The sequence below is a fragment of the Phyllobates terribilis genome, unplaced genomic scaffold, assembly GCF_046119375.1.
Source record: "Phyllobates terribilis strain yellow unplaced genomic scaffold, ASM4611937v1 Scaffold_2__4_contigs__length_985480577, whole genome shotgun sequence".
Taxonomy (NCBI): Eukaryota; Metazoa; Chordata; class Amphibia; order Anura; family Dendrobatidae; genus Phyllobates; species Phyllobates terribilis.
In genome coordinates this window covers 446,696,952-446,722,841 of record NW_027362762.1, presented here as the reverse complement: position 1 = coordinate 446,722,841, position 25,890 = coordinate 446,696,952, and the positions used below count along the sequence as shown (strand labels likewise).

Below are 25,890 nucleotides of genomic sequence, written 5' to 3'. Positions count from 1 at the left end.
TGTGAATCCAGACGAGGAAATGATCTGCACTGATGCCCAGAATGTTTATGAGTTGGATCCAGGCCCAGATGAAGAAGGTTCTGAGCATAATGTAGACCCTCGTTCCCAAACTGTAACTCCTGTTGGTGGAGACAATGAGGAAGACGATGATGAGACTCAGATACCTGATTGGAGCGACAACTTGATTTTTCGGTCAGGGCAGGAAGAGGTTGGCTCTGAGGACGACGGGTGTGAGAACACACAGGGTGATGATGACGAGGTTGGAGATCCCATTTACTGTCAACCCACAGTCAGCAAGTCGATGAGGTCAGCAGAGGAGGTTGAGGAGGATGCTAGTGACGACGAGGTTAGGTTGCGCCTTCCTAGACAGAGACGGGGTACTGGAAGCACGTCAACAACTGTATCCTCAACCACAACTCTGCCTCTGACCACAAGTCGTGGTGGCTCTTCAGGTCGCATGGGCTCTAAGCCTTGCATAGCCTGGGCATTTTTTGAGATCGCAAAGGATGACCCAACTCATGTTATCTGTAACATTTGTCACCAAAAGCTAAGTAGAGGCCAAAAAATCCAGAATTTGAGTACTTCCTGAATGAATCGTCACATGGATATGAAGCATAAGTTGCAGTGGAAAGCTCACTGTGCTACAATGCGGCCTAGCGGGCTGGGCCAACAACCGTCTGCCCCATCTTGTGCATCCCTGGCCTCTTCATCCTCTGTGACTGGGGGGACAGCAGTCACACATGTTTTTGGACGCAGACCTGCCACCTCTTTACCTGCAACAGCCAGTGTGATTGGCAGGTCGTCAGTTCATTTGGAAGTGGAAACACCTGCTGGTGTTGAGCGCTCTCCGACATCGAGAGCCCCACCTTTGGATCAAGGCAACATAACATGTCCGCCTGCATCTTCCTCACAGACCGGCAGTTTGCCGGGGACACCCTACTCAACCCCGTCTAAGCACAACAGCCAGCCCTCGGTCCCTCAGATGTGGACAAGTAAAAGACCATTTCCTCCTAGCCATGACAAAGCTAAGAGGTTGAATTTCACCATCTGCACGTTGTTGGCTACAGAAATGCTGCCTTTCCACCTGGTGGACACAGAGGATTTTCGAGACCTTATGTCCGTCGCAGTGCCCCAGCACCAGATGCCCAGTCGGCACTACTTCTCAAAGAAAGGTGTGCCTGCACTACACCAGCATGTCGCACACAACATCACCGCTTCCTTGAGAAACTCTGTGTGTGACAGGGTGCATTTCACCACAGACACTTGGACAACTAGGCATGGACATGGGCATTACATGTCGCTGACTGGGCACTGGGTAACTATGGTGACAGCAGGACAAGGGGCTGCTGTCCAAGTCTTGCCATCCCCACGAGTTGTGCGTCAATCCTCTTTATCTAGAAGTTCCTCCACTGCTTCTGCCTCCTCTCGGTCCTCCACCTGCACCCAAAGCCTGTCTGGTAATGCCACCGCGTTCTAACTGCGCAGAAGGAATCCTGCACACCTCCTTACTATGCTGGCAGCAGGGCTCAACGGCATCAGGCGGTGTTTACTTTGAAATGTCTGGGAAATGTGAGTCACACAGCTGAGGAGTTGTGGTCAGCTCTGGAGACCGAGTTTCATGAATGGTTTCTCCACTGAACCTGCAGCCAGGGAAGGCCGTGTGCGACAATGCTGCAAACCTGGGTGCGGCCCTTCGCCGGGGCAATGTCACACACGTGCCTTGTATGGCTCACGTGTTGAACCTGGTTGTCCAGCAATTTTTATCCCACTATCCCGGACTAGATGGCCTTCTGCAGAGGGCACGGTCGCTATGTGCTCACTTCCGCTGTTCGCATCCCGCAGCTCAACGACTTACATCTCTACAGAAGTCGTTGAGCCTGCCAGTTCACCGGCTGAAATGCGATGTGCCAACACGATGGGATTCAACTCTGCGCATGTTGCAGGGACTGTGGCAGCACCGATGAGCCCTGGTGCAATACGTTATGACGTATAGCCTGGGCCAACGAGATCCAGAGGTGGGGCAAATCACGCTGCAGGAGTGGTCTCAGATCAGGGACCTATGCACCCTTCTGCACAGTTTTGAAATGGCGACGAAGATGTTTAGTGCTGACGATGCCGTTATCAGCATGACTATTCCGGTCATTTACATGCTGGAGCACACGTTAAACAGTATTCGGAGTCAGGTGGTGGGACAAGAGGAGGGGGAGGAAGTACAGGAGGAGTCGAAGGGATAACATCTCCAAGGTCCAGACGGTCGGCAGCACCAAGGAGGCAGGTATGGGAGGGTGGGGGAGAGGGATTAACGAGGACGCATGGTAGCAGCCAAACTGTTGAGGAAGGTGCAGGAGCCGAGGAAGAAGTGGAGGACGACCTGGCGATGGGCATGGAAGACTCATCAGATGAGGGAGACCTTGATCACATTTCTGTTGTGCGAGGTTGGGGGGAGAGGGCAGAGGAAGGAAGCATGATTCTTACCTCGCCACCAACACAACAAGGACTTGGTCCTCCTGGATGCGCAAGACACATGAGTGCCTTCTTGCTGCACTACCTGCAACATGACCCTCGGATTTGTCAGAATTCGAAGTAATCCCGACTACTGGGTTGCCACACTCTTAGATCCCCGGTACAAAAGTAAATTTGCTGAAATAATTCCTGCCATAGAAAGGGATTCACGCATGCAGGAGTATCAGCAGAGGCTGTTACAGAATCTTACATCCGCTTTTCCACAAAACACCAGTGGTGCACGTAGTGAATCTCACAGTTCTAACTTGCCAACCGTGGGACTGTAGAGTCTTCATCACTCAAACCGTAACAGTAACACCATATCTGCTGGTAACAGCAATTTTGTGGAATCGTTTCACCAATTTTTTAGACCATCCTTTGCAAGGCCACAGGAGACAAGAAGTCTGACACATAGTCAACGCTTAGAGAGGATGGTACAGGAGTATCTCCAAGTGAACATCGAAGCCATGACTGTGTCACTGGACCCTTGCTCACTTTGGGCTTCCAATCTGGAAAAACGGCCTGAGCTCGCCACTCACGCCTTGGAGATCTTGTCGTGCCCCGCAGCCAGTGTTCTCTCTGAACGTGTGTTCAGCGCTGCTGGTGGTGTGCTGACAGATAAGCGCATGCGGCTGTCCACTGAGAATGTAGACAGACTCACGTTCATAAAGATGAACAAATCATGGATCCGCAAGGACTTTTCTACCCCTGTGTCATCCTGGGGAGACGAAAAGCTTGAGGATTTTGGAAAATCACCTCACCAACCATTTTAAGCAACTCTGGGGCAATTGATGCCACTTAAGTGGTATCTGTGCCACAATTTTTGGAAAAAATGGAAACTCTTTTTGGAGTCCCCTTGCTGTGTTTTACATGACGTTGGCATCGTTAATTCCAGGTGGGTCGGGTCGCTCCCCCCCCTTTTAACCGTAAGAAACTACATACACTATGGCTTGGGGTAACACAGATGGTTGAGGCTGCAGAGCTGTTTACTCATACTATAGCCTGGGAATCAGAGGTCTGCTCCAAAGCTTCAGTGTCTGCTAGTCAGCATAGTAGCCCAGCTGTGAAGCAAGCTACACCGCCTGTGTATCTAATAACAATTTTTTACTGCATCTAACCCAGCCAATCATTTTGGGCTAGTAGCAGTGTCTCGTAGTCAACGGAGTAGCCCATCTGAAGCAAGCTACACCACCTGTGTATCTAATAACAATTTTTTACTGCATCTAACCCAGAAAATCGTTTTGAGCTAGTAGCAGTGTCTTGTAGTCAGCGGAGTAGCCCATCTGAAGCAAGCTACACTGCCTTTATATCTAATAACAATTTTTAACTGCATCTAGCCCAGGCAATACTTTGGGCCTAGTAGCAGTGTCTGCTAGTCAGCGGAGTAGCCCAGCTGTTAAGCAAGCTACACCGCCTGTAGATCTAATTACAAATTTTTAACTGCATCTAGCCCAGGCAATACTTTGGGCCTAGTAGCAGTGTCTGCTAGTCAGCGGAGTAGCCCAGCTGTTTTTCAAGCTACACCGCCTGTAGATCTAATTACAAATTTTTAACTGCATCTAGCCCAGGCAATACTTTGGGCCTAGTAGCAGTGTCTGCTAGTCAGCGGAGTAGCCCAGCTGTTTTGCAAGCTACACTGCATGTAGATCTAATTACAAATTTTTAACTGCATCTAGCCCAGGCAATACTTTGGGCCTAGTAGCAGTGTCCGCTAGTCAGTGGAGTAGCCCAGCTGTTAAGCAAGCTACACCACCTGTGCTTTGGACACTAAATTTTTTCAAAGGAAATGCTTCGGGCCCCCGGGACACTCAGTCAAGAGCATCGGGGAGGCGCCCCAAGGCAAAGGGGCTTGGACTGGCGGTAGCAATCTTTGCGGCGGACCGCCAAGCTCGATCCTTATAAAAGCTTTTTAACTGCAGCAGCTTTAGTGGACGCTACTGGAGCTGGAATTACCGCGGCTGCTGGCACCAGACTTGCCCTCCAATAGATTATTGTAAAAGGATTTAAAGTGTACTCATTCAAATTACAGAGCCAATTTAAATTACAGAGCTTAGACCTGCCTCCACCGCGCGGGGTCTCGACCCACCAGCGGACAGGCACCAGTATTGGGAGAGGGGGGCTGGCCATCAGGGTCCACCGCGGATCTGGCACAAACCCGGCGACATGGAGGTCGCACGGGCAGGAACGGCCTGGCCGTGTCGGCTTCGCACTCCAGCGTAGTCCCTCTGCCCGCTCTCGCCCGTAACCTCAAAGGGATGCGCAAGCGGCTTTTCTTCCCAGGGCTGTTCCCCGCCCAGCAGGAACGTGGGGGAGCTCAAGTCGGCCTTCCACCGTACTCCCTTACCTCCTTCGCCCTCTTTCCTTTTTCCGTTCTAACCCCTCGGCTCGGTGGTGTCCACTCTCCCTCCAGCTCTCTCCTTCTCACAGGTGGACTACCGCGTGTATTCACACTGTGGCGAATCTTTTGGGCCCAGGCATAAGAAGTCGTCGAGGTAATGGATAATATATGTCCCCTTAGAAACGTCCATGACGACCCATTCGAGGAAGCAACTAAACGCCTCAAATAGTGAGCAGGATATGGAGCACCCCATGGGCAAACAGCGATCTATATAGTATGCTCCTTCCCAGAAGCAGCCCAATAGGCGGACACTATTCGGAGGCACAGGTAGTAAGTAACCGGAACGCCCCCTCAATGTCTGTTTTGGCCATTAGGGTGACCCTTCCCAACTTCTTGAACCTCCTGATTGCCTTGTCAAAGGAGGTACAGTATATACTACTGTACTTGGTTCCGCGTCGATGTTGTCGTTTACTGACCTGCCTCTTGGATATTACAAATGGTGGATTAGTCCGAATGTATTGGGTTCCGTTTTTGGCATGACTCCCAACGGGGATACCACTACGTCTTGTAAGGAAAGTGTTCTGAATGGAACCGCCATTCTACCTAAAGATATTTCTTTTTTTAATTTTGTTGTCACGACGTCTGGGTGTTGGTAGGCTGAGTTTAGATTTTTACTCCAGCCTTTCTTGATTTTAGAAGGGCATGACATGCCTATATCTGTGTCTCCTCCTCCTTTTACTCCTCCACCTCTTTTCTTTTCGCATGACTATATGTACTTGTCACTTTTCCATGTGTTAGTTGTGTCTTCTGAGCAGTTTGTCAGCTTTTGGACACCTTTGGAGGTGTTTTCTATGTGTTACTATGTGTTTTTGTTTGCCTGCCATTGGTTTTAACGGTGTTCGACGGTGTTCGACGAACATGCCGGTGTTCGACGAACCGAACCGAACCCGAACACTACGGGGGAGGCTCAACACTATTCTTGATACTTTCTTTAGTAATATGTGGTTGCTCCATTGCACTGTGGTCTTTCTCCCCAATCAGGGCTCACTTGTATGAGCCAGAGCTATTCATCAAGAGCATCTCTTGCTATATCTCACCTGATAATCAAATGTATACATAGTTGCAGGCCAGTATTTGCCACTAGACACTAGAGATCCAGTGCCTAGGGCGGCGGGTTGAAGATGGCGATGCCCAGATCAAGATTTAAATTTTTTTCATTTTTTTTCAAATCTCCCTCCCTCTTTGACACTATAGATTCTTTAAGAAAACCAACGTCTTTTTGAAGGAGGGATGGGTGCAAATACAAATAAACCTCCGTGCGAGTCAGCACTTCCGGGGTCAGTGGAGCTTCAATCAGCTCCCTGACAATACATGCGGCGACATTGTGTGTACACCCGCACTGACATTTGGAGCGAGTTGCTGTGCTCCTCCAGTGTGGGTGCGCAAGCACAGACAGGAGAGCAATTGTTAGACTGTGCTCGCTCTTACCAGCGGATCAGTATCAATCAAGACAAGAGACTGACTTTAAAAGGGACCTGTCACTGTGTTTTCCCCATATAAAGTACGGTCAGCACCTATAAGCCCTCTGTTACAGCATTTTGGTTTGCTGTCTGTATGTCCCCGATTTCCAATGCAAGGCACAAAAAATAGCTTTTATTACACCCACAGACGGCACCGTCCGGTCCGATGGTTTCTCTGGTGTTAATTTGGCAACCCCTCTCTTCTTTCAATCGCCGTCCTCCTTTCCTGTATTGTGCGGGTGCACTTCTCTCTGCTGCCCTCCTTCGCTGTGCTCCTGTGCATGCACACTTCTCTCTGCCCTGTTGAGGGCAGAGCAAAGTTCGGTAGTGCGTATGCGCCGGCTTTACCTACGTGTCATCAGCGCTCGTTTGCCTTTCCTAGCTCATGCACACTACAGACTTTGCTGTGCCCTTAGCAGGGGAAAGAAAAGTGCGCCTGCGCAGGAGCGCCATTGGGGGACACCGTGATGATGAAGAAGGACGTGTCATCCACATGAAGCAGGGAAGGAGGACGACGATTGTAAGAAGACAGGAGGCGCCGGATCAAAACCAACAATGCCCATTGGACTGGACCGTGCTATCTGTGATAATAAAAGGTCTTTTTTTGTGCTTTTCAGAGGGGATTGGGGATGTACATACAGCATACCAGAATGCTGTATATGAGGGCTTATAGGTGCTGGTTGTACTTTATATTGGGAAAACCTGGTGACAGGTTCCCTTTAATTTTCAAATGTTAGGTCATAACAGTGCACCAAGGCTTAGGTCACGCCAAGTGTGAACAGAAGTGTCTTCATTTGCATATTAAATAAATGTTGCTTTATCAGCAAATATTACACTAAATTGTATATACCTGGTATTATTTTAGTAGGCGCTACGTCCCCTATATAAATCTTTATGCAGTCTAATTGTCATTTTGGAGTGACAGACTACCTTTCAGTAAGCTTAAAATGAATTTCACCTAACGAATGAACGTTTTGCTCGTGCATCGGGTGATTGACAGCCTGTTTAAATAGATCGATAATCAGTTTCCCAGTATCGCCTATAGGGTTAAAGGGGTTGCCTGGTCTAAAACTACAAATCTGCAGTCACTCTATGTGACTGCACACTTGTGAATCCTCAAATCATGCATTGCTTGCTGTGAGATTTCTCCGGTGTCAACGTCAGGAAAGTGGTCATGTGACCGCATGTATGTGATTTGCATACTTCTAGTCACAATACGACTAGACGTGTCCAGCCTTGCTCAATTTACTTGCATTGAGCGAGGCCGTGCCCATATAGTCGGATTGTTGCCGGGAGTATGCATATCACATACTTCCAGTCACATGACCACTGTTCCTGGCGTCGACACCGGAAAATCTTCACAGCACACAGTGCTTCTGCTGCAGGATTCCTTAAAGGGGTTGTTTCAAGCTGGAAAGTTATTCCCTATCCGTGGTCGGACCCCAAGTGTTTACGAGAACTGGAGTAGAGGTCAAACATCTGCACTACCACTCCATTCATTCTTAATGGGAGTGACAAGAATTATTGAGTGCAGCGCTCTGCTGGTCTTTGGTGATCCCATTAGAATGAATGGAGCGGATAATGCGCATAGTGTGGATGCTTTTGCTCCATTCAACAGGGGCTTTTCAGATCCCCCGTTCTCAGGATCATTGGGAACCACGGCAGATGGCCCCAAGTCATTGGAAAGTTATTCCCTATTCTGTGGATAGGGAATAACTTTCAAACTTGAGATATCCACTTTAAAGAGTATCTAAATTGTTGGTATATTCTTTGTTTTTTTTGCCCATACTGAGCAGATCAGTGGGTCACCCAGTTTTGAGTCGTTAAACAAAGACCTCCTAGAAAACCGCAGCTCAGGAGACAGGAGAGCATGTACACAGCGCAGAGTGAATCCAGTGAGTAGAAAGTCATAGTCCTTTCTCCTGGGCATTTCTAAGAGGTCTTTTGAGCAATCGGTGGGGCTCAGGTCCTACTCTATGATGCCTCTTCTCCATACTGAACCAACTTCAGACACACCAATCTGCAGAGAATTAATGGACCTAAAACATATAGCATATCTTGCAAAAAGTTAAGTTACTCTTTAAATGTTTACTAAAGTTCCTACCTAGGACTAAGCAATACTGTGGTTCCTGTATGGTCCACAATCTGGTGATGACTGGTAACAACTCCAAGCATCTCCTTTTCATTGTTAAGGACATACTGGGAGTTGTAGGTTAATGATATACAATTGTATATGGAGCTGACCTGACACTGCAGTTGATTGTTGTACTAAGCTTGGCAATGTATTCATGTACTGATGGAGCTTCTGGTGATGTATTACTGAATTCACAGTGGTTGTGGTGATGTTTTACTATACTGACGGTGGTTCTGGTGATGTAGTCATGTAGATGTTGCAATCTTTAATTTATCAGACTTATACTAAAACATTATAAGGTCAGTGTGCTGGACTAAAAATAGTTTTCTGAATTTCTGTCAGCTGAACAAGGTATTGATTAAAGCCCCCATACATTATAGACAGCTGTCTGCTCATTTGTCCGACAGCTATCTCACCCGGCTCTCCCATATACAGGACTGCTCACTCTGCCGAGCTTTCTCGTTTTCTCTATTAGAGCCATGTTAGACATCTCTGTCTGCAGCTTATCACTTAGAGAACAAAAGGATCTACAGTACAAAATCGGACACGCTGGATTCTGATCTTCCATACACACTGGGCTGTCAGCGAAATCTGTTGATATCGTCAGGTTTGGTCAAATTGAGTCTAATGTGTATGGGGGTCTTAAATAGTATCAGAAGGGTATGGGCACTGCCAGGGCATGTGCACACAACTTCTTTTAGACGTCTGCGAATCACTGGAGACGCTTCGGGACACATAGTCAACATTTTGTCCTGAAGCAACATTTTTTGCTTCTTTTTAGTCATCTTTTCCAACATCTTTTAGCCATCAGTTTTTGTTTCTTTATTTTTATAAACTAGTAAGTTAGAAAGTATAATGGACTGGTCACTTCTTTTAGCTGCTTCATGTCTTAGGAAACATGAAGTGGTTAAAAAAACCTCAAAAGAATGAAATATATAAACCGTACATTGTCTTTATATTTCAGTGGATGAGTTTATTGCTTTTAGCATGTATTTAGCATTTTTTCAGGCGGGTTACAGAGCGGATCTGTCTGAAAATGACGCATCCTTAGTATGACTGACCAGTAGGAGGCGTGACCACTTAAAGTGCCTAGGGCAGCATTAATGCCAAATACGGCCCTGCATAGTTTGGTACTCATCTTATTAGCTACCTTGTAACACAATTTCTGTTGCACTGGTCTAATTTGAGTCACCTCCATACTGCCGCATTGTCTCCATTACAAGAACCTTCTCTTATATTGGCTGAGCATGACACTTTAACTGAGTATCACATTGTTTGTTGTGTTTCTTTTTCCTTTTGGCACTTATATTACTTGGATTGACTATTGATGGTATTTATCATGCATTCTAGTTATCAATATGCACTTCGATTTCTCTCACATAGACTTTGGTATTTACCATAGTGTTTTAAAGTTCTAGTGGGTCAACTCATTTAGTACCTCTGTTGCCATGTGTCCAGTTCAGACTATTCACATTCGACTTGCTGAGAAGTTTTGTAGTCTTAGGTGTTTTGCGGAGTATGTCTTCCTTTTTGTATTTTGGACTTAATAAACTTTAAATACATAGATCTGTATGGTGTGATAACAATTTTTGTCTTTTTTCTTTTCTGGTGGATGTGTGTGCTGCACCCAGTGACTATTACCCTTTTTGATGTGGTACGATTCAAACTGGCCAGATGTGGCCAGATTTGTAAAAAAAAAAAAAACAAAAGTTAAAAAAGCTTAGTCATTTAAATTAGATATTAGCAACACTTTTATTTTGGAAAGGGTTGTCTTTGAAATAATTCCTTTTTAAGACTGATTTGAAAATGGAAAATTGCCAAAATGGTTACTTTTTAAACACTTGTGCATAAATATTAGCACTTTTTGATGCAGTCATGGATTACCTGAGAAGTAAAAAAGGAGCACAACATAACAATGCTTATAACGACGAAGTACCGTTAGTAGTTAGGTGTTTTAATTCAACAGACCCCAATCCTTTTCTTTAACCTACATAATCTGTAGGGTGAGAGTCATACAAATTAGATAGTCGGCGGATGAGCATTTAGGATATTTTCAAGCAGCACTGTCAGGCCTCTGTTGTCTTTAAATGTGGAACCCACAACAGAAACACCAAGGACTGTGATGTGCCTGGCTCACAGATTACAGCATAATGGAGTGCACTTCCACAGAACCAGGAGGCTGACTCCGCTCTTCTGTTACTTGCAGTCTCTAAAGCCTTTTGCTACACAGACACTCTTTTTTGTTTCCTTTGGGAACACCATGCCCTGCTTGCTTTCACTTGGCTTCATGATCAGTGGAGGACTATGCACAGGATCATCATTCACAAATGACATTGCCTTCTTCCTGTGCACTGTCCATGTTGTAAAAGGTCTCACTTTCTTTTGGCATACCCTTAGATCAATGTGAGGTTGGTCAAAGATGCAAACAGATTAGATGGATTTTTTTAGTACCTTATCTATTTTGGCTTGTTGATTGTGAATTATCAAATTTATCGACATTTTTTTTAGAAACAATGATTCCAATCATAACTGAAAAAAATTGTCTCAATTGGTAAAATTGAGGATGATGACTAGTAACCAAGGAAAAAATGTCCAATAAGTGAGAAGATCAAGCGCAGCTTGTTCTTATGAAAATCATGAACTTTTACACCTACCATGGATCAGCAGAGAACATCTACGATTTAGACTCAAACAAGGAGTTCCATTATGGATACTATACCAAAAAATGTGTGGATCTAATTTTCTGATGTACCTGGTAGTATGTTGGTATTGAATAACTCTTTCTTATTTAACTTGTTCTCCCTTATGGAGACTTAACTGATTAACAAAGGGCCTACATATTAAAAGTATTTACACCTTGTTCCTTTTTATATTAACCAAAGTGTATGAGGTACTATTTGCCAAACAATTATTTTTTTCAAGAAGGTAAACTTATTTGTGAAAGAGAAATAAATTCTTTCCAAAAAGTCCAAATAAAAGCCTGTCAATAGCTTGCAATCTAAGCAACAAGGGCAACAAGAATGGTTTGACTACTGACTTCCCTTTAGTTTTTAAGTGAAAAGGGAGACATTTAGTGCATGAAATAATATTATTTTTAGTTGTTATTTATCGTTGTTATTTTTTACCCACTGAGTCCATATGCTTATTCATTGCAGTTTTCTTTTGTAATTTATGTATTTTTTCAATTCACATAAAACAGCAGTCCTATATATTTCACTCATAGATCAGCTTGTCTAATTCTTGGCTCTATCTTTCGATGATTTTCTTTTATTTAAGACTCCTCTATTTCACTTTTTCATGCTGTTTTGAAATCACAGGTGGTCTCCCTTGTTAATCACAGATTCCAAAATTAAATTTCATAGAAAACTCTATTTTTCTTCTATCATACAAGTGATATAAAATATGTAAAACAGTTGTATGACAAAAAATGAAAAAGTGGGCCTAAACACATTGCTAAAATTACAGCCAAGAAATCTTAGTGTGAAAAATATCAAACAACACTTGGTGTCTGCTAATTGTAGTGTTATATGACTCTGAACTATAAGACAACTGGCGGCGGTAATATTGTCTTTTGCTTTATATCACTAGGGGGCAGTAATATCCGTACCTTCGCTGCGGAGCCAAATGCTTGGATTTAGGAACCATACATGGTTCCAGAATCACTAGTTGGGCAGCACTGCAGAATAAAAAAGAGGTATTACTTTTAAAAGCAATTGCAGTCTCTTGGAAAAACGAATGAACATGTTTCATTAAACCAAACCCAAAGGAAATGTATAATTAGCTGGGCTAATTACAAGCCCAACCCCCCAAAAAATGTGAAAATGCATAATGTCAAGAAATCATGAATGCAATGATTTGGAAATTTCTTACAGCCATATTTTATTTACAACAGCACATAGAACACATATTAGAAATTGAAAGTTAGACACTTTTCAATTTCGTTAGAAAAAAATTAACTTACTTATATGGCAGCAACACACCTTAGAAAAGTAGGGACAGGACTAACAAAAGACCAGAAGTAAATGGTAGTAATGAAAAACAACTGGAAAGTCAATTTTCAACATGTCTGTGTATAAATAGAGCTGTTAGAGAGGCTGAGTCTCTCAGAAGCAAAGATGGTCAGAGGTTCACCAATCTGTGAACAACTACGTCTAAAGATTGTGGAATACATTCAGAAAAATGTTCTTTTATGTAAAATTGCAAATACTTTGAATATCCCACCATCTGCAGTACATATATATATGTACATATATATATATATATATATATATATATATATATATATATATATATATATATGCAGTATATCAAAAGATTCAGAGGTTCTGGAAAAATCCATGCGTATAAGGTTGACAGTCAATACCGGATGCTCGTAATCTATGGACCCTCGTGCAGCACTATATTAAAAGCAGGCATGATGGTTGTGCAAATCACTGCATGGGCTCAGGAATACTTCCAGAAGTTATTATCTGTGAACAACGTTTACCATGCAATTCACAAATGTAAGTTAAAGCTTTATTATGCATAGAAGAAGTCATATATCAACACAATCCAGAAACATTGCCTTCTTCTCTAGGCCAGAGCTTTTTTAAAACGCACTGAGGCAAAATGGAAAACTGTTCTGTGGTCAAATGAATCAAAATGTAAAATTGACCCTCCAGTTGTTTCCATTACTACCACCTACTTTTCCAGCTTTTTGTTAACCCTGTCCCAAATTTTTGTTGAGATGTATTGCTGCCATCAATTTCTAAAATAGTTAATTTAGTTAATTTTTCAAATGAAATGGAAAAAGGTCTGACTTTAAACTTCTGATGTATTCTATGTTCTAGTGTGAATAAAATATGGCTAAAGCAAATTTCCAAATCATTGCATTCCTGTTTTCTTGACATGTTACATAGTGAAAAAGCACAGAAAAAAACAGCCTTACCAACTCCGGGTCAGATTCTTAATGCTCTAGCAGGATGCAGGAGACGCCTATGATAAAGGCGGGGGAAGCACAGGTGCAACATACTGATGAAGCAACCATTCATGGAGGGTGTAGTTGACTAGTATTAAAAATGCACATAGATGAGACTTGCATAGGGCGCCAGTCACACAGATACGTGTGATGCACAGTGTCTGGCTTACAGCCTATTGATGACGCCCATACTATTAGACAAAAGCAACATTTTTTTTTACAAATTTCTGAAGTTTTTTCACCACTTAAATAAAAAAAAAACTATATATGTTTGGTATCTGCGTACTTGTACTCCCCTAGAAAATCATATTGCTAGGTCAGTGTTCTATATATTGAACTTCGTAAATAAAAAAAAACAACAAGAAAGCATTGTAGAATTGCACTTTTATTTGGAATTTTTTTCCCTTTTTCCAGTACACTATGTGGTAGAATGAATGATGTCAATCAAAAGTACAGCTTCCCCCGCAAAAAAAGCCCTCATATGGCTATATTGCTGGAAAAATAAAAAAGTTATGGCTCTTGAAAGAAGAAGAGGAAAAAATGAAAATTGCCGGGAGGTGAAATCTGTCAATCTGTGACAGCGGAATTTAAAGGGAACATACCATGTAAAATATTAACCTGCAGATATGGGGTTAGTCTGCAGGTTAACAGCGTCCTGACACCGTGCGGCACCAGCACTAAGAACCCCGTTACAGAGAGGAAATGAACTTTATTGTCCCGGTAGCGTTTAGCTTCCAGTCACAGAGGTAGCACCAGAACGGTTTCAGTTATCGCTTTGTGTATAGAGTGGACTGTGGGTGTAACCGAATTTCTGAATTTTTTTCCACCAATTCTAAAAATACTATACAAGTTTGATTTTGTTGTAATCATATTGACCTGGAAAATCATTTTCACAGGTCAATCACATGTTTAATCATGTTCATTTTTATCATACAATGAACACAATAAAAACTAACTCCCTCCCACCTCCCAAAAAAATAAAAAATGGTATAAGTTCTCAGCACTTGGAATCTAATTCCTGTGAATGGTAAAATGAATGGTGCTATTCAAAACAACAACTCGTCCCACAAAAAAACAAGGCCTCGTACGTCTATGTTGAAGGAAAAATAAAAAAGTTTTGGTGCTTCGAAAAAAAAGAAGAAAAATAAAAAATTTGCCATGTCAGGAAGGGGTTAATGATTACATTTTTATGAGGCTACAGCTATTCCTTCAAGGAAAGATGGAAGAATCCCTTTGATATATACAGTAACAGTGTTGCTGTTTTCATGAAATGCATTCTCCAATTCTAGAATTTACACATGGAACATAATTGATAGAAGCATGGAGACACATTTATAGACAGAGAGGTGTACACATCATGTTATTGCAACACCCGTCTGACAAGTCCAACAAAACATCATAAAAAGCTAATTAAAAATCTGAACAACAAAGACAATTACATAGTTTTCACCACTGGAGGGAAAAAAGGCAGCAATAAAGACAATGGGTTCTGGCACTCCATCAAACACAAGCTAACAAATAACTAAGGCAGAAACATCTAGCCTTCCTAAATCATGTCTAGTGTCTCCCTGCCAGCACATCCTCTATGCCAAGCCTATTCCCATTGTGACTTTCACACATGCTTACACGACACATTATAAATCAGGCAGTTACATGGCTATGGAATCTACTCAGGCTATGCTTAATTTAATAATGAAAAAAGATAGAGATCAATATAAATTAACTATTAGGTCATTATCCTAAATAAAAACATAAAACCTTGGTAAAACGATAATACTGATCATCTGTGACGGGTTTTTCCAGCAACTGCCACAGACGCTCCCGATCAGGGTGTTGCATCTGGAAACTTTGCATGGAATTTTGGAAGCCTCCAGGTGTCTTGACAGCGTTTAGAAACAGAACACCAAACTATTAGATAAGTGTGGAAGTGTTCATTGTTATAATTGGACTGACATAAATGGCTCATTTTCTTTTTTTCCTATGTGAATAAGCGTACATGGCTCTGAGAAACTTAATCAAGGCCAATGGTATTAAAAATAAAGCCATCTTGATATTAATATAAAGAAACAATAATAATAGAATTGCTTCAAGTTATATATTTTTCAATTTAGACAATAAATTTCAGGCTTACAATTATCCTTCAAGTACAGTGGAAATAACTATCGAAGGGAAAAATGCAGTTCACAATGTACTTTGTTACATAGCAGAGGCTTTTTTCACACTAATAACTCATCTTTTTATTTTACGAAATAGCAGTGAGAAAAAATTCTGTTTCCGTGCGCATTGGCTTCAAAGGAATTTGCAAGAGTAAATGCTGTTTAGCTGGTTTAGGTTTCCCATTTTGCATTGGTTTTCACTTATTTTTGGTCATAAAATGTAGCGAACAAATCCCAAAAGACAGTGCCTGTTTGATTCAATGAAACACTTTCGCAAGGAACGGTGGCTCCAATTTAAAGGACAGCCCTGAGTCTAAAAAAAACCCATTCTGGCTGTCTTGTAGGAATATCTGAGATATGCCTAATAGCTGTCTTACAAAGCAATGTAAAAATAAAAACACTGTTATGTGAATGTGGTGAGGCAAAAATGGCAAAAAACATGAATCCTATCCCACTTGCAAAATTAACATATATTAGTCAAAAGGGATCCACTAGAAGCTGCTTGTTCAACAATCCAACATTTTTTAATGAGGATGCCTTCTTGGCATTAAAAGTCTTTGAAAAACTATAGATAGTAATGGGTAATGACTAATGTATCTCATCGCTCCTTGTTTTTAAGAATCCAGGGGACTGGCCTGGAGAGGACTCTTCAATGATTAGAATATTCCCAAATCAAAGTGTTTCCCCAGCTGGAATTGTGGGGGGGGCACTCTACAGCTGCACTATTCTACCCCAAACTACCTCTCCTACCCACACAGTGTCTTTACTTTATGCAGCAGATTGCTTTTTAGTATGTCTGCAGACTAAACACCTACATGCGTAGGGTCCTGCGAATAAAAACGAAATAGTCTGTAGGAGAATGCCATACCCAAAAGAATAATTAAAAAATCTTGACTAGATGGTGCAGATGACCATAAAAATTATATGGAATGGACTTAGCTGTATCTAAAATGTGCGGATATTATGGTTGTGTGATCCATATTTGGTGGTCCTGTCCAGCCTTACAGACATTTGGCACACTATTTGTGACATCTACCTTTAGGTCAGGGGTGGAGAACCTCAGGCCTATGTGCCATTTATGGCCCTCAATGACCTTTTATCCTGCCCCCTGGCAGATTACCAGGGACCGCAGTGCTTGGCCGGCAGCTGTATTTTGACGACTGCCTGCCCTTTAATTTCTTTTTGCTCTGTGAGCACACACAGACACATTATTCACTACTGAACACTGAGGTCCATGCAATGAAAGATTATGTCCAGACACCAGTGCGAGCATCAGGATGTACTTTGTGGGCGGAATTAGGGCGTGATTTGTACGGCCCTCGAAGGATGGTATAAATATCCAAATTGCCCTTGGCAGAAAAAAGGTTCCCTACCCCTGTTTTACGTGACTGTTGCAAGAGTGATCCTGGTACAATATGTGTAATTACGAGAGGACTTCTTTCTTGACAGCAGCATGCACAGTCATCTACAGTACAAACAATGGAAATCAACTGAGACCCCCTAATGCCAGAAATTAATCATTTGTGCTGAGGGTCATGATAAATCTGAATAGGCCATGTTCACGTGGGTACTCAAGAAGCCTTGATTGAAAGGTCAACTGACAACTTATAAGTGCCAATATATACTGTACAGTTAATCTGTTATTGTTGAACTTTTGTTAATTTTACCTATTACCTCTTTATGTTCTCTGTATGTAATGTTGAAAAAAATATTTAAAAGGACTAAAGAAAAAAGAAAAATAGACGTAGAAACCTACGTCTTTGCAGTCAATGGTGACAACATATCACAAAATTGCAGTGTTAATAGAAAGAGGGGGAATGGTTCCTGATTCCATGAAAATAGTGTGTAATTTTTGTAGAATTTTTGTTTTAATTCACAAGAAAAATGTTTTTGGAGAGTGAAAAGCCAAATATGATTAAACACAACCAGTACGCTAACAATTACTGTATAGTCTAATAAAATAAATATACATGCGACGAATATTACTTATCTCAATGCGTAGATGAGTAAAAGCCACCTGAAATAATGTAAAAATCAAAGTGTAATATCTAATATCACAAAGTCTTCAATGTAACATAAAATGTTGTTATCTGACATAAACCAAGTGAGAGCAAGTTTCTCTACAATAATTGTGAAGCACAACATATATAAGTGTCTGTAACATCTCTTAACCTCTTGTGAGGAGGTCACCTTATTAGATTTATGGAAATAAATGAGATTATTTATCTATATAATTGAACATTACAGAGATGGATTATGTTGGGATTAAAGAACTAGAAAGAGTTCAAGATGCACAATGCAGTCTGTAGACAAGAAAATATGGAGGTCATTATTAGGCTTGTATTAGATTTTTTACAGTTTTTTAGCATCCTTTTTTAGCCACAAATAGGCTTGAATACAAAAATAATCTTGCATTTATTTTAATGCGTAAACTCTTACTACGTGGTACAGAAATCCCATACAAAACTCAAATTGGCTGCCTTAACCCCTTAGTGACCACCAAAACATACTTTTTTCTAACCTAAGACTTAATAGAATAGCATGCCCCAACGGGCGAAATTGCAACAGCAGTTAGCTGTACACTATAGCTGACACCCTGCTGCATCAGTCATGGTCGGTTTTGGCACCGATCATAGTCGTTTAACCACTTAGATGCTGCTGTTAATAGTGACTATGACAGCTAGATGGTTGACAGAATATGGAGGCACCCTCTTTAACTCCAATGGCACCCTAAGATCATGACTGTGTGATTGTAATAGTTGCCATGGCATTTCATAACCAAATAATCGCCTTAGACTCTGCCAGCCATAATGGTTGATAAAGATATCAACATTTAGGTGCTGAAAATAACATTTTTCAATGCTGTCATGACACTTTGCATTAATTCCCAAAAAGCACCTGAAGGGTTAATAAACTACCTGAGAGCAGTTTTAAAATATGTTGAGAGATGCAGTTTTTTAAATGGTATCACTTTTGAAGGTTTTCCAATATATAGATCCCCAAAAGTCACATCAAAACTGAATAAGTCCCTAAAAAAGTTTTGTAAATTTCCTTTAAAAAATGAAAAATTGCTGCTAAATTTTTAAACCTTCTAACATCCTGACGAAATGTAAAAAAATAGCAGACATGAGTAAAATGTTATTTATTAACTTTTTTTTGTATGGTACGACTATTTAGAATAAAGGAATAATCAAAGATTGAAAATCGCTAATTTATTTACATTTTTGTGAAATTTTTTATATTTTTATAAATAAATGCAAAACATATTGACTTAAATTTACCATTAACTAAAAGTACAATGTGTCACACTGAAATATGTTGAAGCATCCCAGAGTTATTGCCACTTAAAGTGACACATGTCAGATTTGAAAGTGTTTGCCTGTCTCACTAAGGGGTTAACAATTAGGATGCCGTTACAACCCCTGATTCACTCATGTCTGCCCTCAAAGTCCCCTTGCCATCAGCGTTTGCTGCTTGGTGAATCTCTGAATTCCCTCCCTGGCTGCTGTGGACTAGTAAGTATTAGCGCAAGGCCCCACTATCCATATTTGGTCAGTATTTTTTCTCAGGAGTGGGAGCCAAAGCCAGGTAAGGAACAATCAGAGAAAAGGTATAATAGAAACAAGTCACCAATTCTGCATTTATCACCCACTCCTGGCTTTGGCTCCCACTCCTGAGAAAATATACTGACCAAATTCTAATAGTAGGGCCGTGGCCTTACATGGAAGTCATTGAAATAAACGCTCATCTACATAATACATGGATGGACCAAGTCCAAAATCCAAGAGCTGGTTTTTGCAGCAGCTCTCTGTGTCGAACCAGGTGTGGGAAAGACTTAATGCAACACGAAGGGAAGAGGGGAAGGGAGCCCAGACGCTAGGGTAAGGGGGAGTGCAGACCTCCTAGGCTGATCTGATATCAACCTGACTCCCCTATCGTCCCTATATTGGTTCCTCACCAATCGCTGCACAGGAACCTAAGCCCTGTATTTCCCTAGCACTAGGCACTGGATAGGGAAGGGGAGGGATGAGCACTAGTCAGTCCCCACTAGCAACTAAAGACAACAAGGGAGACACACACAGAGAAAAGTAACTTGAGCCGACTTCAGAGAGATTACACCAAACATCCTCCTAGCACCAGGGAGGAAGTAAGCAGACTGCAGAAGCTCCAAGCCATCACAAGGAAACGTGAATATCACTGGCACTACCCTGCTGCAAACAGAAAGTATTTAAACACCCATGCCTGGGTGTCAATTAGCAGGAGAGAGGTAGCCGCTGGGTCCTAGAGTGAGACAGATTCAAGAAGGTGTCTGTAATGCCAAACAAAGAGATCTTCTGCAACCAACTGCAGAGCGACTATCTGACACATCTGACATATCCGTGACACTCGGCTTCCACATTCTTCAACCCCAAATGTAATGATCGGCTGTACTGTTTAGGCAACCCCGTTATTAACAATCTTTTTGTGCAAACAAGGTCTTGGAAAGAGTGGTCATAATTATGCTACGAGCAGTAAAAAGCAGTCAATACCTCAATAAAATGAAAAAGAAGCATGAATTTGCTGTTATGAAGATGAAAAAATGATCTTTCCATTTTTGGCAATATGTTTTTAAAAATATGCTTTCCTCTCTTCTAATATATAGAGCAAATAAATTTTGGTCTAGCAATTTGCAAGTTTAATAAAGAAACATAGTGAGTAATGGCAAACTTGATTTAAAAAAAATTGTTGGACCTCAGATCACACCTCTTTTTTGTACCTGTTCCTGATACCACCACATCTCGGTTTGGGGATTCAGACATGGCATCGGCCAACCGTTCACGAAGACCCTCATCAGTGCTTTCAATAGACGAGATATGGCGTAAACCGAAGCTGTCTGGCCAGCTACCACATACTTCCAGCAGTGTCACACTCCTATCATAGGCACCTATAGCAAAGAGGAAAAAAAGAAAACATTAGTACCTTATGTTCCACTTATTATATTAAAATATATCTTTCAAATATTGAAAAAAGATTTTTAGATTTTATATATTTTTTATTTTGTTACATATAAGTATATATGTGTAATATATATCACATTTTACATTACACATTATGTTTGTAAAATGAAGGTAATATTCATGGTATTTTTTTTCCAAATATGCAAACCAAATAAATGCTAGAGTCTATTAAGAACTAGAGGTAATAACTAGGATAAATATTTTAACCATTTTAGCCCTTTTACCACCTTGCGATTTTCCGTTTCTGGGTTTTCGTTTTTTTCTCCCATCCTTCTCGGAGCCATAGCTTTTTATTTTTCAGTCAATATAGCTGTATGAGGGCTTATTTTTTGTGGGACGAGTTGTACTTTTGAATAATACCATTGATTTTACCATATAGTGTACATGGGAAAATGGGAAAAGAATTCCAAGTGCGGAGAAATTGCAAAAAAAGTGAAATTCCACAATTGTTTTTGCAGTTTTTATTTACAATGTTCACTAAATGCTAAAATTGACCTGCCAATAAGATTCTCCACGTGAGTACGAGTATGCAGATACCAAACATGTATAGGTTCTTTTTCTTTTTTACTGAAGTGGTGACACAAAATCCAAAGTTGGTAAGAAAAAAGAGTTGACATTTTTCGAGACCTGTAGCGTCTCCATATTTTGTGATATGGGGCTGGGTCATGGCTTATTTTTGCGCGCCAAGCTGATGTTTTTATTGATACCATTTTGATGTTTTGATCGCCTGTTATTGCATTTCATTGCCATGTTGCGGCAACCGAAAAAACTTAATTCTAGCGTTTTGCTTTTTTCTCTCGTTACGACGTTTACCGTTCAGATTAATTTACTTTACATTTTGATAGATCGTACATTTCTGAATGCAACGATACCAAATATGTGTGCTTTTATTTTTTTCTATTGTTTTACTTTGAATGGGGCAAAAGGGAGGGGAATTGAACTTTTATGTTTTTTAAATTTTGTTAATATTTTTTAAAACATTTTTTTTACTTTTTACTTGCTTCAATAGACTTTTTAGGAGACTTGAAGCTGTGGGCTTCAGTCCTGCTATGTGTAGCATAAACCATGATCTCCTATGAACGTCGGCCTCGGGCCGGCATTCAAAGGCGATTTATAATGACAAGCACTGGGGTCTTCTGCAGACCTCTGGTTGTCATGACAACCCATTGGCACCATGCGATCACGTGACACAGGCGCCGATGGGGTGTCTTATGACGCACTTACGGTTTGCGTGAGTTAAATACTGCTGTCAGAGATTGAAAGCAGCATTTAACATGTTAACAGCCACGGGTTGATCACTGATCCACCCACAGCTGTTAGATCCACATGTCAGCTGATCAGATAAGCGCTGGAGCACGCATCAAATGCAGGAGTATAACCTTAGACGTACCTATACGTCCAAGATCGTAAAGGGGTTAAACAGCTCTAATATCATAATTTTTCTACAAGTGGCCTGCTAAACAGAGAGACAGATATCAATATGAGTTCCATCAGTGGATGGTCTGCTGCTTCCACTCCGTGCAGAAGTAGACTAACTCTCGCAACAACTAGTCTCCAAAATTTGTCACAGCAACTGTGAAATGCTAAATGGAGGTACAACTGTTTAAGCTCCCACCAATGAATACACAAGTAATGTGCACTTAAGTCGCATTTACAATTATATAACTGACATGTCAGGGACATTTTATCACTGTCATATATGTTCAGAAATTAATTTATTTAACTACAAAATGAGTTATTTTCATTTTAGCATGGTTAGCACTATTGTCTGTCAGTGTTGAGGTTCTGAGTTCAATAGATATCCACCGTGGATAACATCTGCAAAGAGTTTATATTTTCTCCCTGTGTTTTTTTGGGTTTCCTCCAGGTACTCCAGTTTCCTGCTTGTTAGTTTATTTATTCAAATTAGATGGAAAACAATTCCATGAGACTTATTCAGCAAAAAGTCCCTCTAAATTATTATTATTATTTATTGCTATAGCACCATTTATTCCATGGCACTTTACATGTGAAAAGGGGTATTCATAGCAAAAACAAGTACAACAATCTTGAACACAATGTGACAGCGACTGGTACAGGAGGAGCGAGGACCCTGCCCGCGACGGCTCACAATCTATTAGGGATGGGTGAGGATACATTAGGTGAGGGTAGAGCTGGTCATGCAGCGGTGGTTACTGCAGGTTGTAGGCTTGTCGGAAGAGGTGGGTCTTCAGGCTCCTTTTGAAGGTTTCCACGGTCGACGAGAGTCTGATGTATTGGGGTAGAGAGTTCCAGAGTAGGAGGGAAGCATGGGAGAAATCTTGTATGCGATTGTGGGAGGAGGAGATAAGAGGGGAGTAGAGAAGGAGATCTTGTGAGGATCGGAGGTTGCGTGCGGGTATGTAACGGGAGACTAGGTCAGAGATATATGGAGGAGACAGGTTGTGAATGGCTTTGTATGCCATGGTTAGGGTTTTGAACTGGAGTCTCTAAGCAATGGGGAGCCAGTGAAGAGATTGACAGAGAGGAGAGGCCGGGGAATAGCGGGAGGGCAGGTGGATTAGTCGGGCAGCAGAGTTTAGGATAGATTGGAGGGGTGCAAGAGTGGTAGAAGGGAGGCCACAGAGCAGGAGGTTGCAGTAGTCGAGGCGGGAGATGATGAGGGCATGCACTAGTGTTTTTGCAGATTCATGGTTGAGGAATGTGCGGATCCGGGAGATATTTTTGAGTTGGAGTCGGCAGGAAGTGGAAAGGGCTTGGATATGTGGTGTGAAGGAGAGTTCAGAGTCCAGGGTTATCCCAAGGCAGCGAGCTTGGGGGACTGGGGAGAGTGGACAGCCATCGACATTGATAGATAGGTCAGTTTGGGGGGGTGAATGGGATGGCGGAAAGATGATGAATTCTGTTTTGTCCATGTTAAGTTTTAGAAATCTATCAGAGAAGAAGGATGAAATGGCGGACGACATTGTGGGATTTTGGTTAGTAGGGAGGAGATATCGGGTCCAGAGAGGTAGATCTGTGTGTCATCAGCATAGAGGTGATAATGAAAGCCATGGGACTCTATGAGCGGCCCCAGGCCTAAGGTGTAGATGGAGAAGAGCAGAGGTCCTAGGACTGAACCTTGGGGGACACCGACAGATAGGTGGCGAGATGGGGAGGTGGTGCGTGAGTGGGAGACATTGAATGTCCTGTCTGTTAGGTATGAGGAGATCCAGGATAGGGCCAAGTCTGTGATGCCGAGAGATGAGAGAGTTTGTAGTAAGAGGGAATGGTCCATTGTGTCGAAGGCAGATGACAGGTCTAGGAGGAGGAGGACAGAGTAGTGTCGCTTGGATTTGGCGGTTAGTAGGTCGCTGGTGACTTTAGTCAGGGCAGTTTCAGTAGAATGGTGCGGTCGGAAACCAGATTGTAGGCGGTCGAAGAGGGAGCAGGAGGAGAGGTGGGAGGAAAGCTCAGAATGGACGTGTTGTTCCAGTAGTTTTGAGGCATAGGGGGGAAGTGATATGGGGCGATAGCTAGTCAGAGAGGATGGGTCAAGGGAGGGCTTTTTGAGGATGGGTGTGATTGAGGCATGTTTGAAGCATGAGGGGAAGACACCAGTTGTTAGTGACAGGTTGAAGAGGTGGGCTAGGGCTGGGATGAAGATAGTGGTAAGGTTTGGGATGAGGTGGGACGGGATTGGGTCAAGTTTACAGGTCGTGAGGTGAGATTTGGAGAGTAAAGAGGAAAGTTGATCTTCAGAAATGGTGGAGAAAGTGGTTTTGGAGGAAGAGGGTTGAGTAGGTGTGGGGTGGGGCTGTGGGGGCTTTAGGCAAAAGCTTTGTCTGATGGTGTCAATCTTCTGCTTGAAGAATGAAGCAAAGTCTTCGGCTGAAATAAGAGGAGAGGGAGGAGGCACTGCGGGACGGAGGAGAGAATTGAAGGTGTTGAATAGTTGTTTGGGGTTGTGAGACAGGGAGGATATGAGGGATGCGTAGTATGTTTGTTTTGCTGCAGTGAGTGTGGACTTGAAGGTAGTGAGGGATTGTTTGAATGCAATGAAGTGCTCATTGGAGTGGGACTTTTTCCATCTACGCTCGGCAACCCTGGAGGCCCGTCGCAGTTCTTTAGTTAGGCTGGTGTGCCAGGGATGTCTGTTTGTGCGAGCTTTGGTATGTGTGAGGGGGGCGACCGAATCGAGAGCTGCAGCTGTTGTGGTGTTGTATAAAGTGGCAGCAACATCTGCATCATGTAAGGAACTAATGTCTGTAAGAGGGAGAAGGGAATCAGAGAGTGAGTGTAGGTCAAGGTGTCTGAGATTTCTGTGAGGGTGTGCAAGTTTGTGGAGTGGGGATTGTTGACCTGGAGAGGAGAGGGTAGAGAATGTAAGTAGGTTGTGGTCAGAGAGAGGGAGAGGTGAGTTAGAGAGGTTAGATAGGGAACAGAGGCGGGTGAAGATGAGGTCCAGCGTGTGGCTGTCTTTGTGGGTGGGTGTGGAAGACCACTGGGTAAGACCGAAGGAGGAAGTGAGGGATAGAAGCTTAGAGGCAGCTGAGAGGGAAGTGTCAATGGGGATGTTAAAGTCACCCATGAGGATAGTGGGGATGTCAACGGAGAGGAAATTAAGTAGCCAAGTGGTGAAGTGGTCAAAGAAAGTGGTGGTTGATCCTGGGGGGCGGTAAATGACAGCCAGTTGGAGGTGGAGTAGATGCGCACACAGTGCACTTCAAAAGAAGGGAGCGTAATTGAGGGCGGCAGTAAATCCAAAATCTCGCAGTCAATATCACAAAGTCGGTCCATCTTCAAATAATTAAAAAACAAAATACTGATATCATGCAGATTATGGCAAAGCACCAGAAGATCAAGGTACTGGTTTAATGCCTCATTTGAGTTTTGTCGGATTGCTTCATCTGGGGCAAAGCAATCTGGCTAAACTCGAGTAGGGCAATGAAGTAGAATACCCTCGTCTTTGGGTATTTATCCATAGTGTGCGCAATATCAGTATATCATTTTTCATTTAGTTTATTTATTGATGATTTGGCTTAAATTCAGCAATAACATCTAACTTAAGCTATATAGGTTTGGGTGATGCCGAGTGGGTACATACAAATAACTTAAATATTAGTCACTTCCTGTCCTTGACTTTTGTTTCTGAAAGATTTTCTATCAAGTTATACTGAAATCTGAGCAATAGTTACATTAATGTACTTGGTATAATCCCATATGTATCCAACAAATATATTTAGGAGGATTTGGATTATGGTAAAACGGAACTCAGAGACAATGTTTGGGTAAAAAAGGAAGGGGCTATTGCTAAGACTACTGTCA

At 42.2% G+C, this 25,890-nt stretch overlaps 1 protein-coding gene across 7 annotated transcripts in view; it reads right to left on the bottom strand.

The window, feature by feature from the left end:
- BCAS3 (BCAS3 microtubule associated cell migration factor) overlaps window positions 1-25,890 on the bottom strand; it is a 1,370,469-nt gene that overhangs the window by 77,238 nt on the left and 1,267,341 nt on the right. For 5 of the 7 annotated variants that reach the window (XM_073665482.1, XM_073665487.1, XM_073665485.1 and 2 more), the window contains one exon: window positions 20,364-20,531. In XM_073665482.1, coding sequence (XP_073521583.1) covers window positions 20,364-20,531 — 168 coding nt within the window. Of the gene's footprint in view, window positions 1-20,350; window positions 20,532-25,890 lie in introns of all 7 variants that reach the window. The other 2 variants (XM_073665488.1, XM_073665491.1) reach the window with 1 other exon arrangement.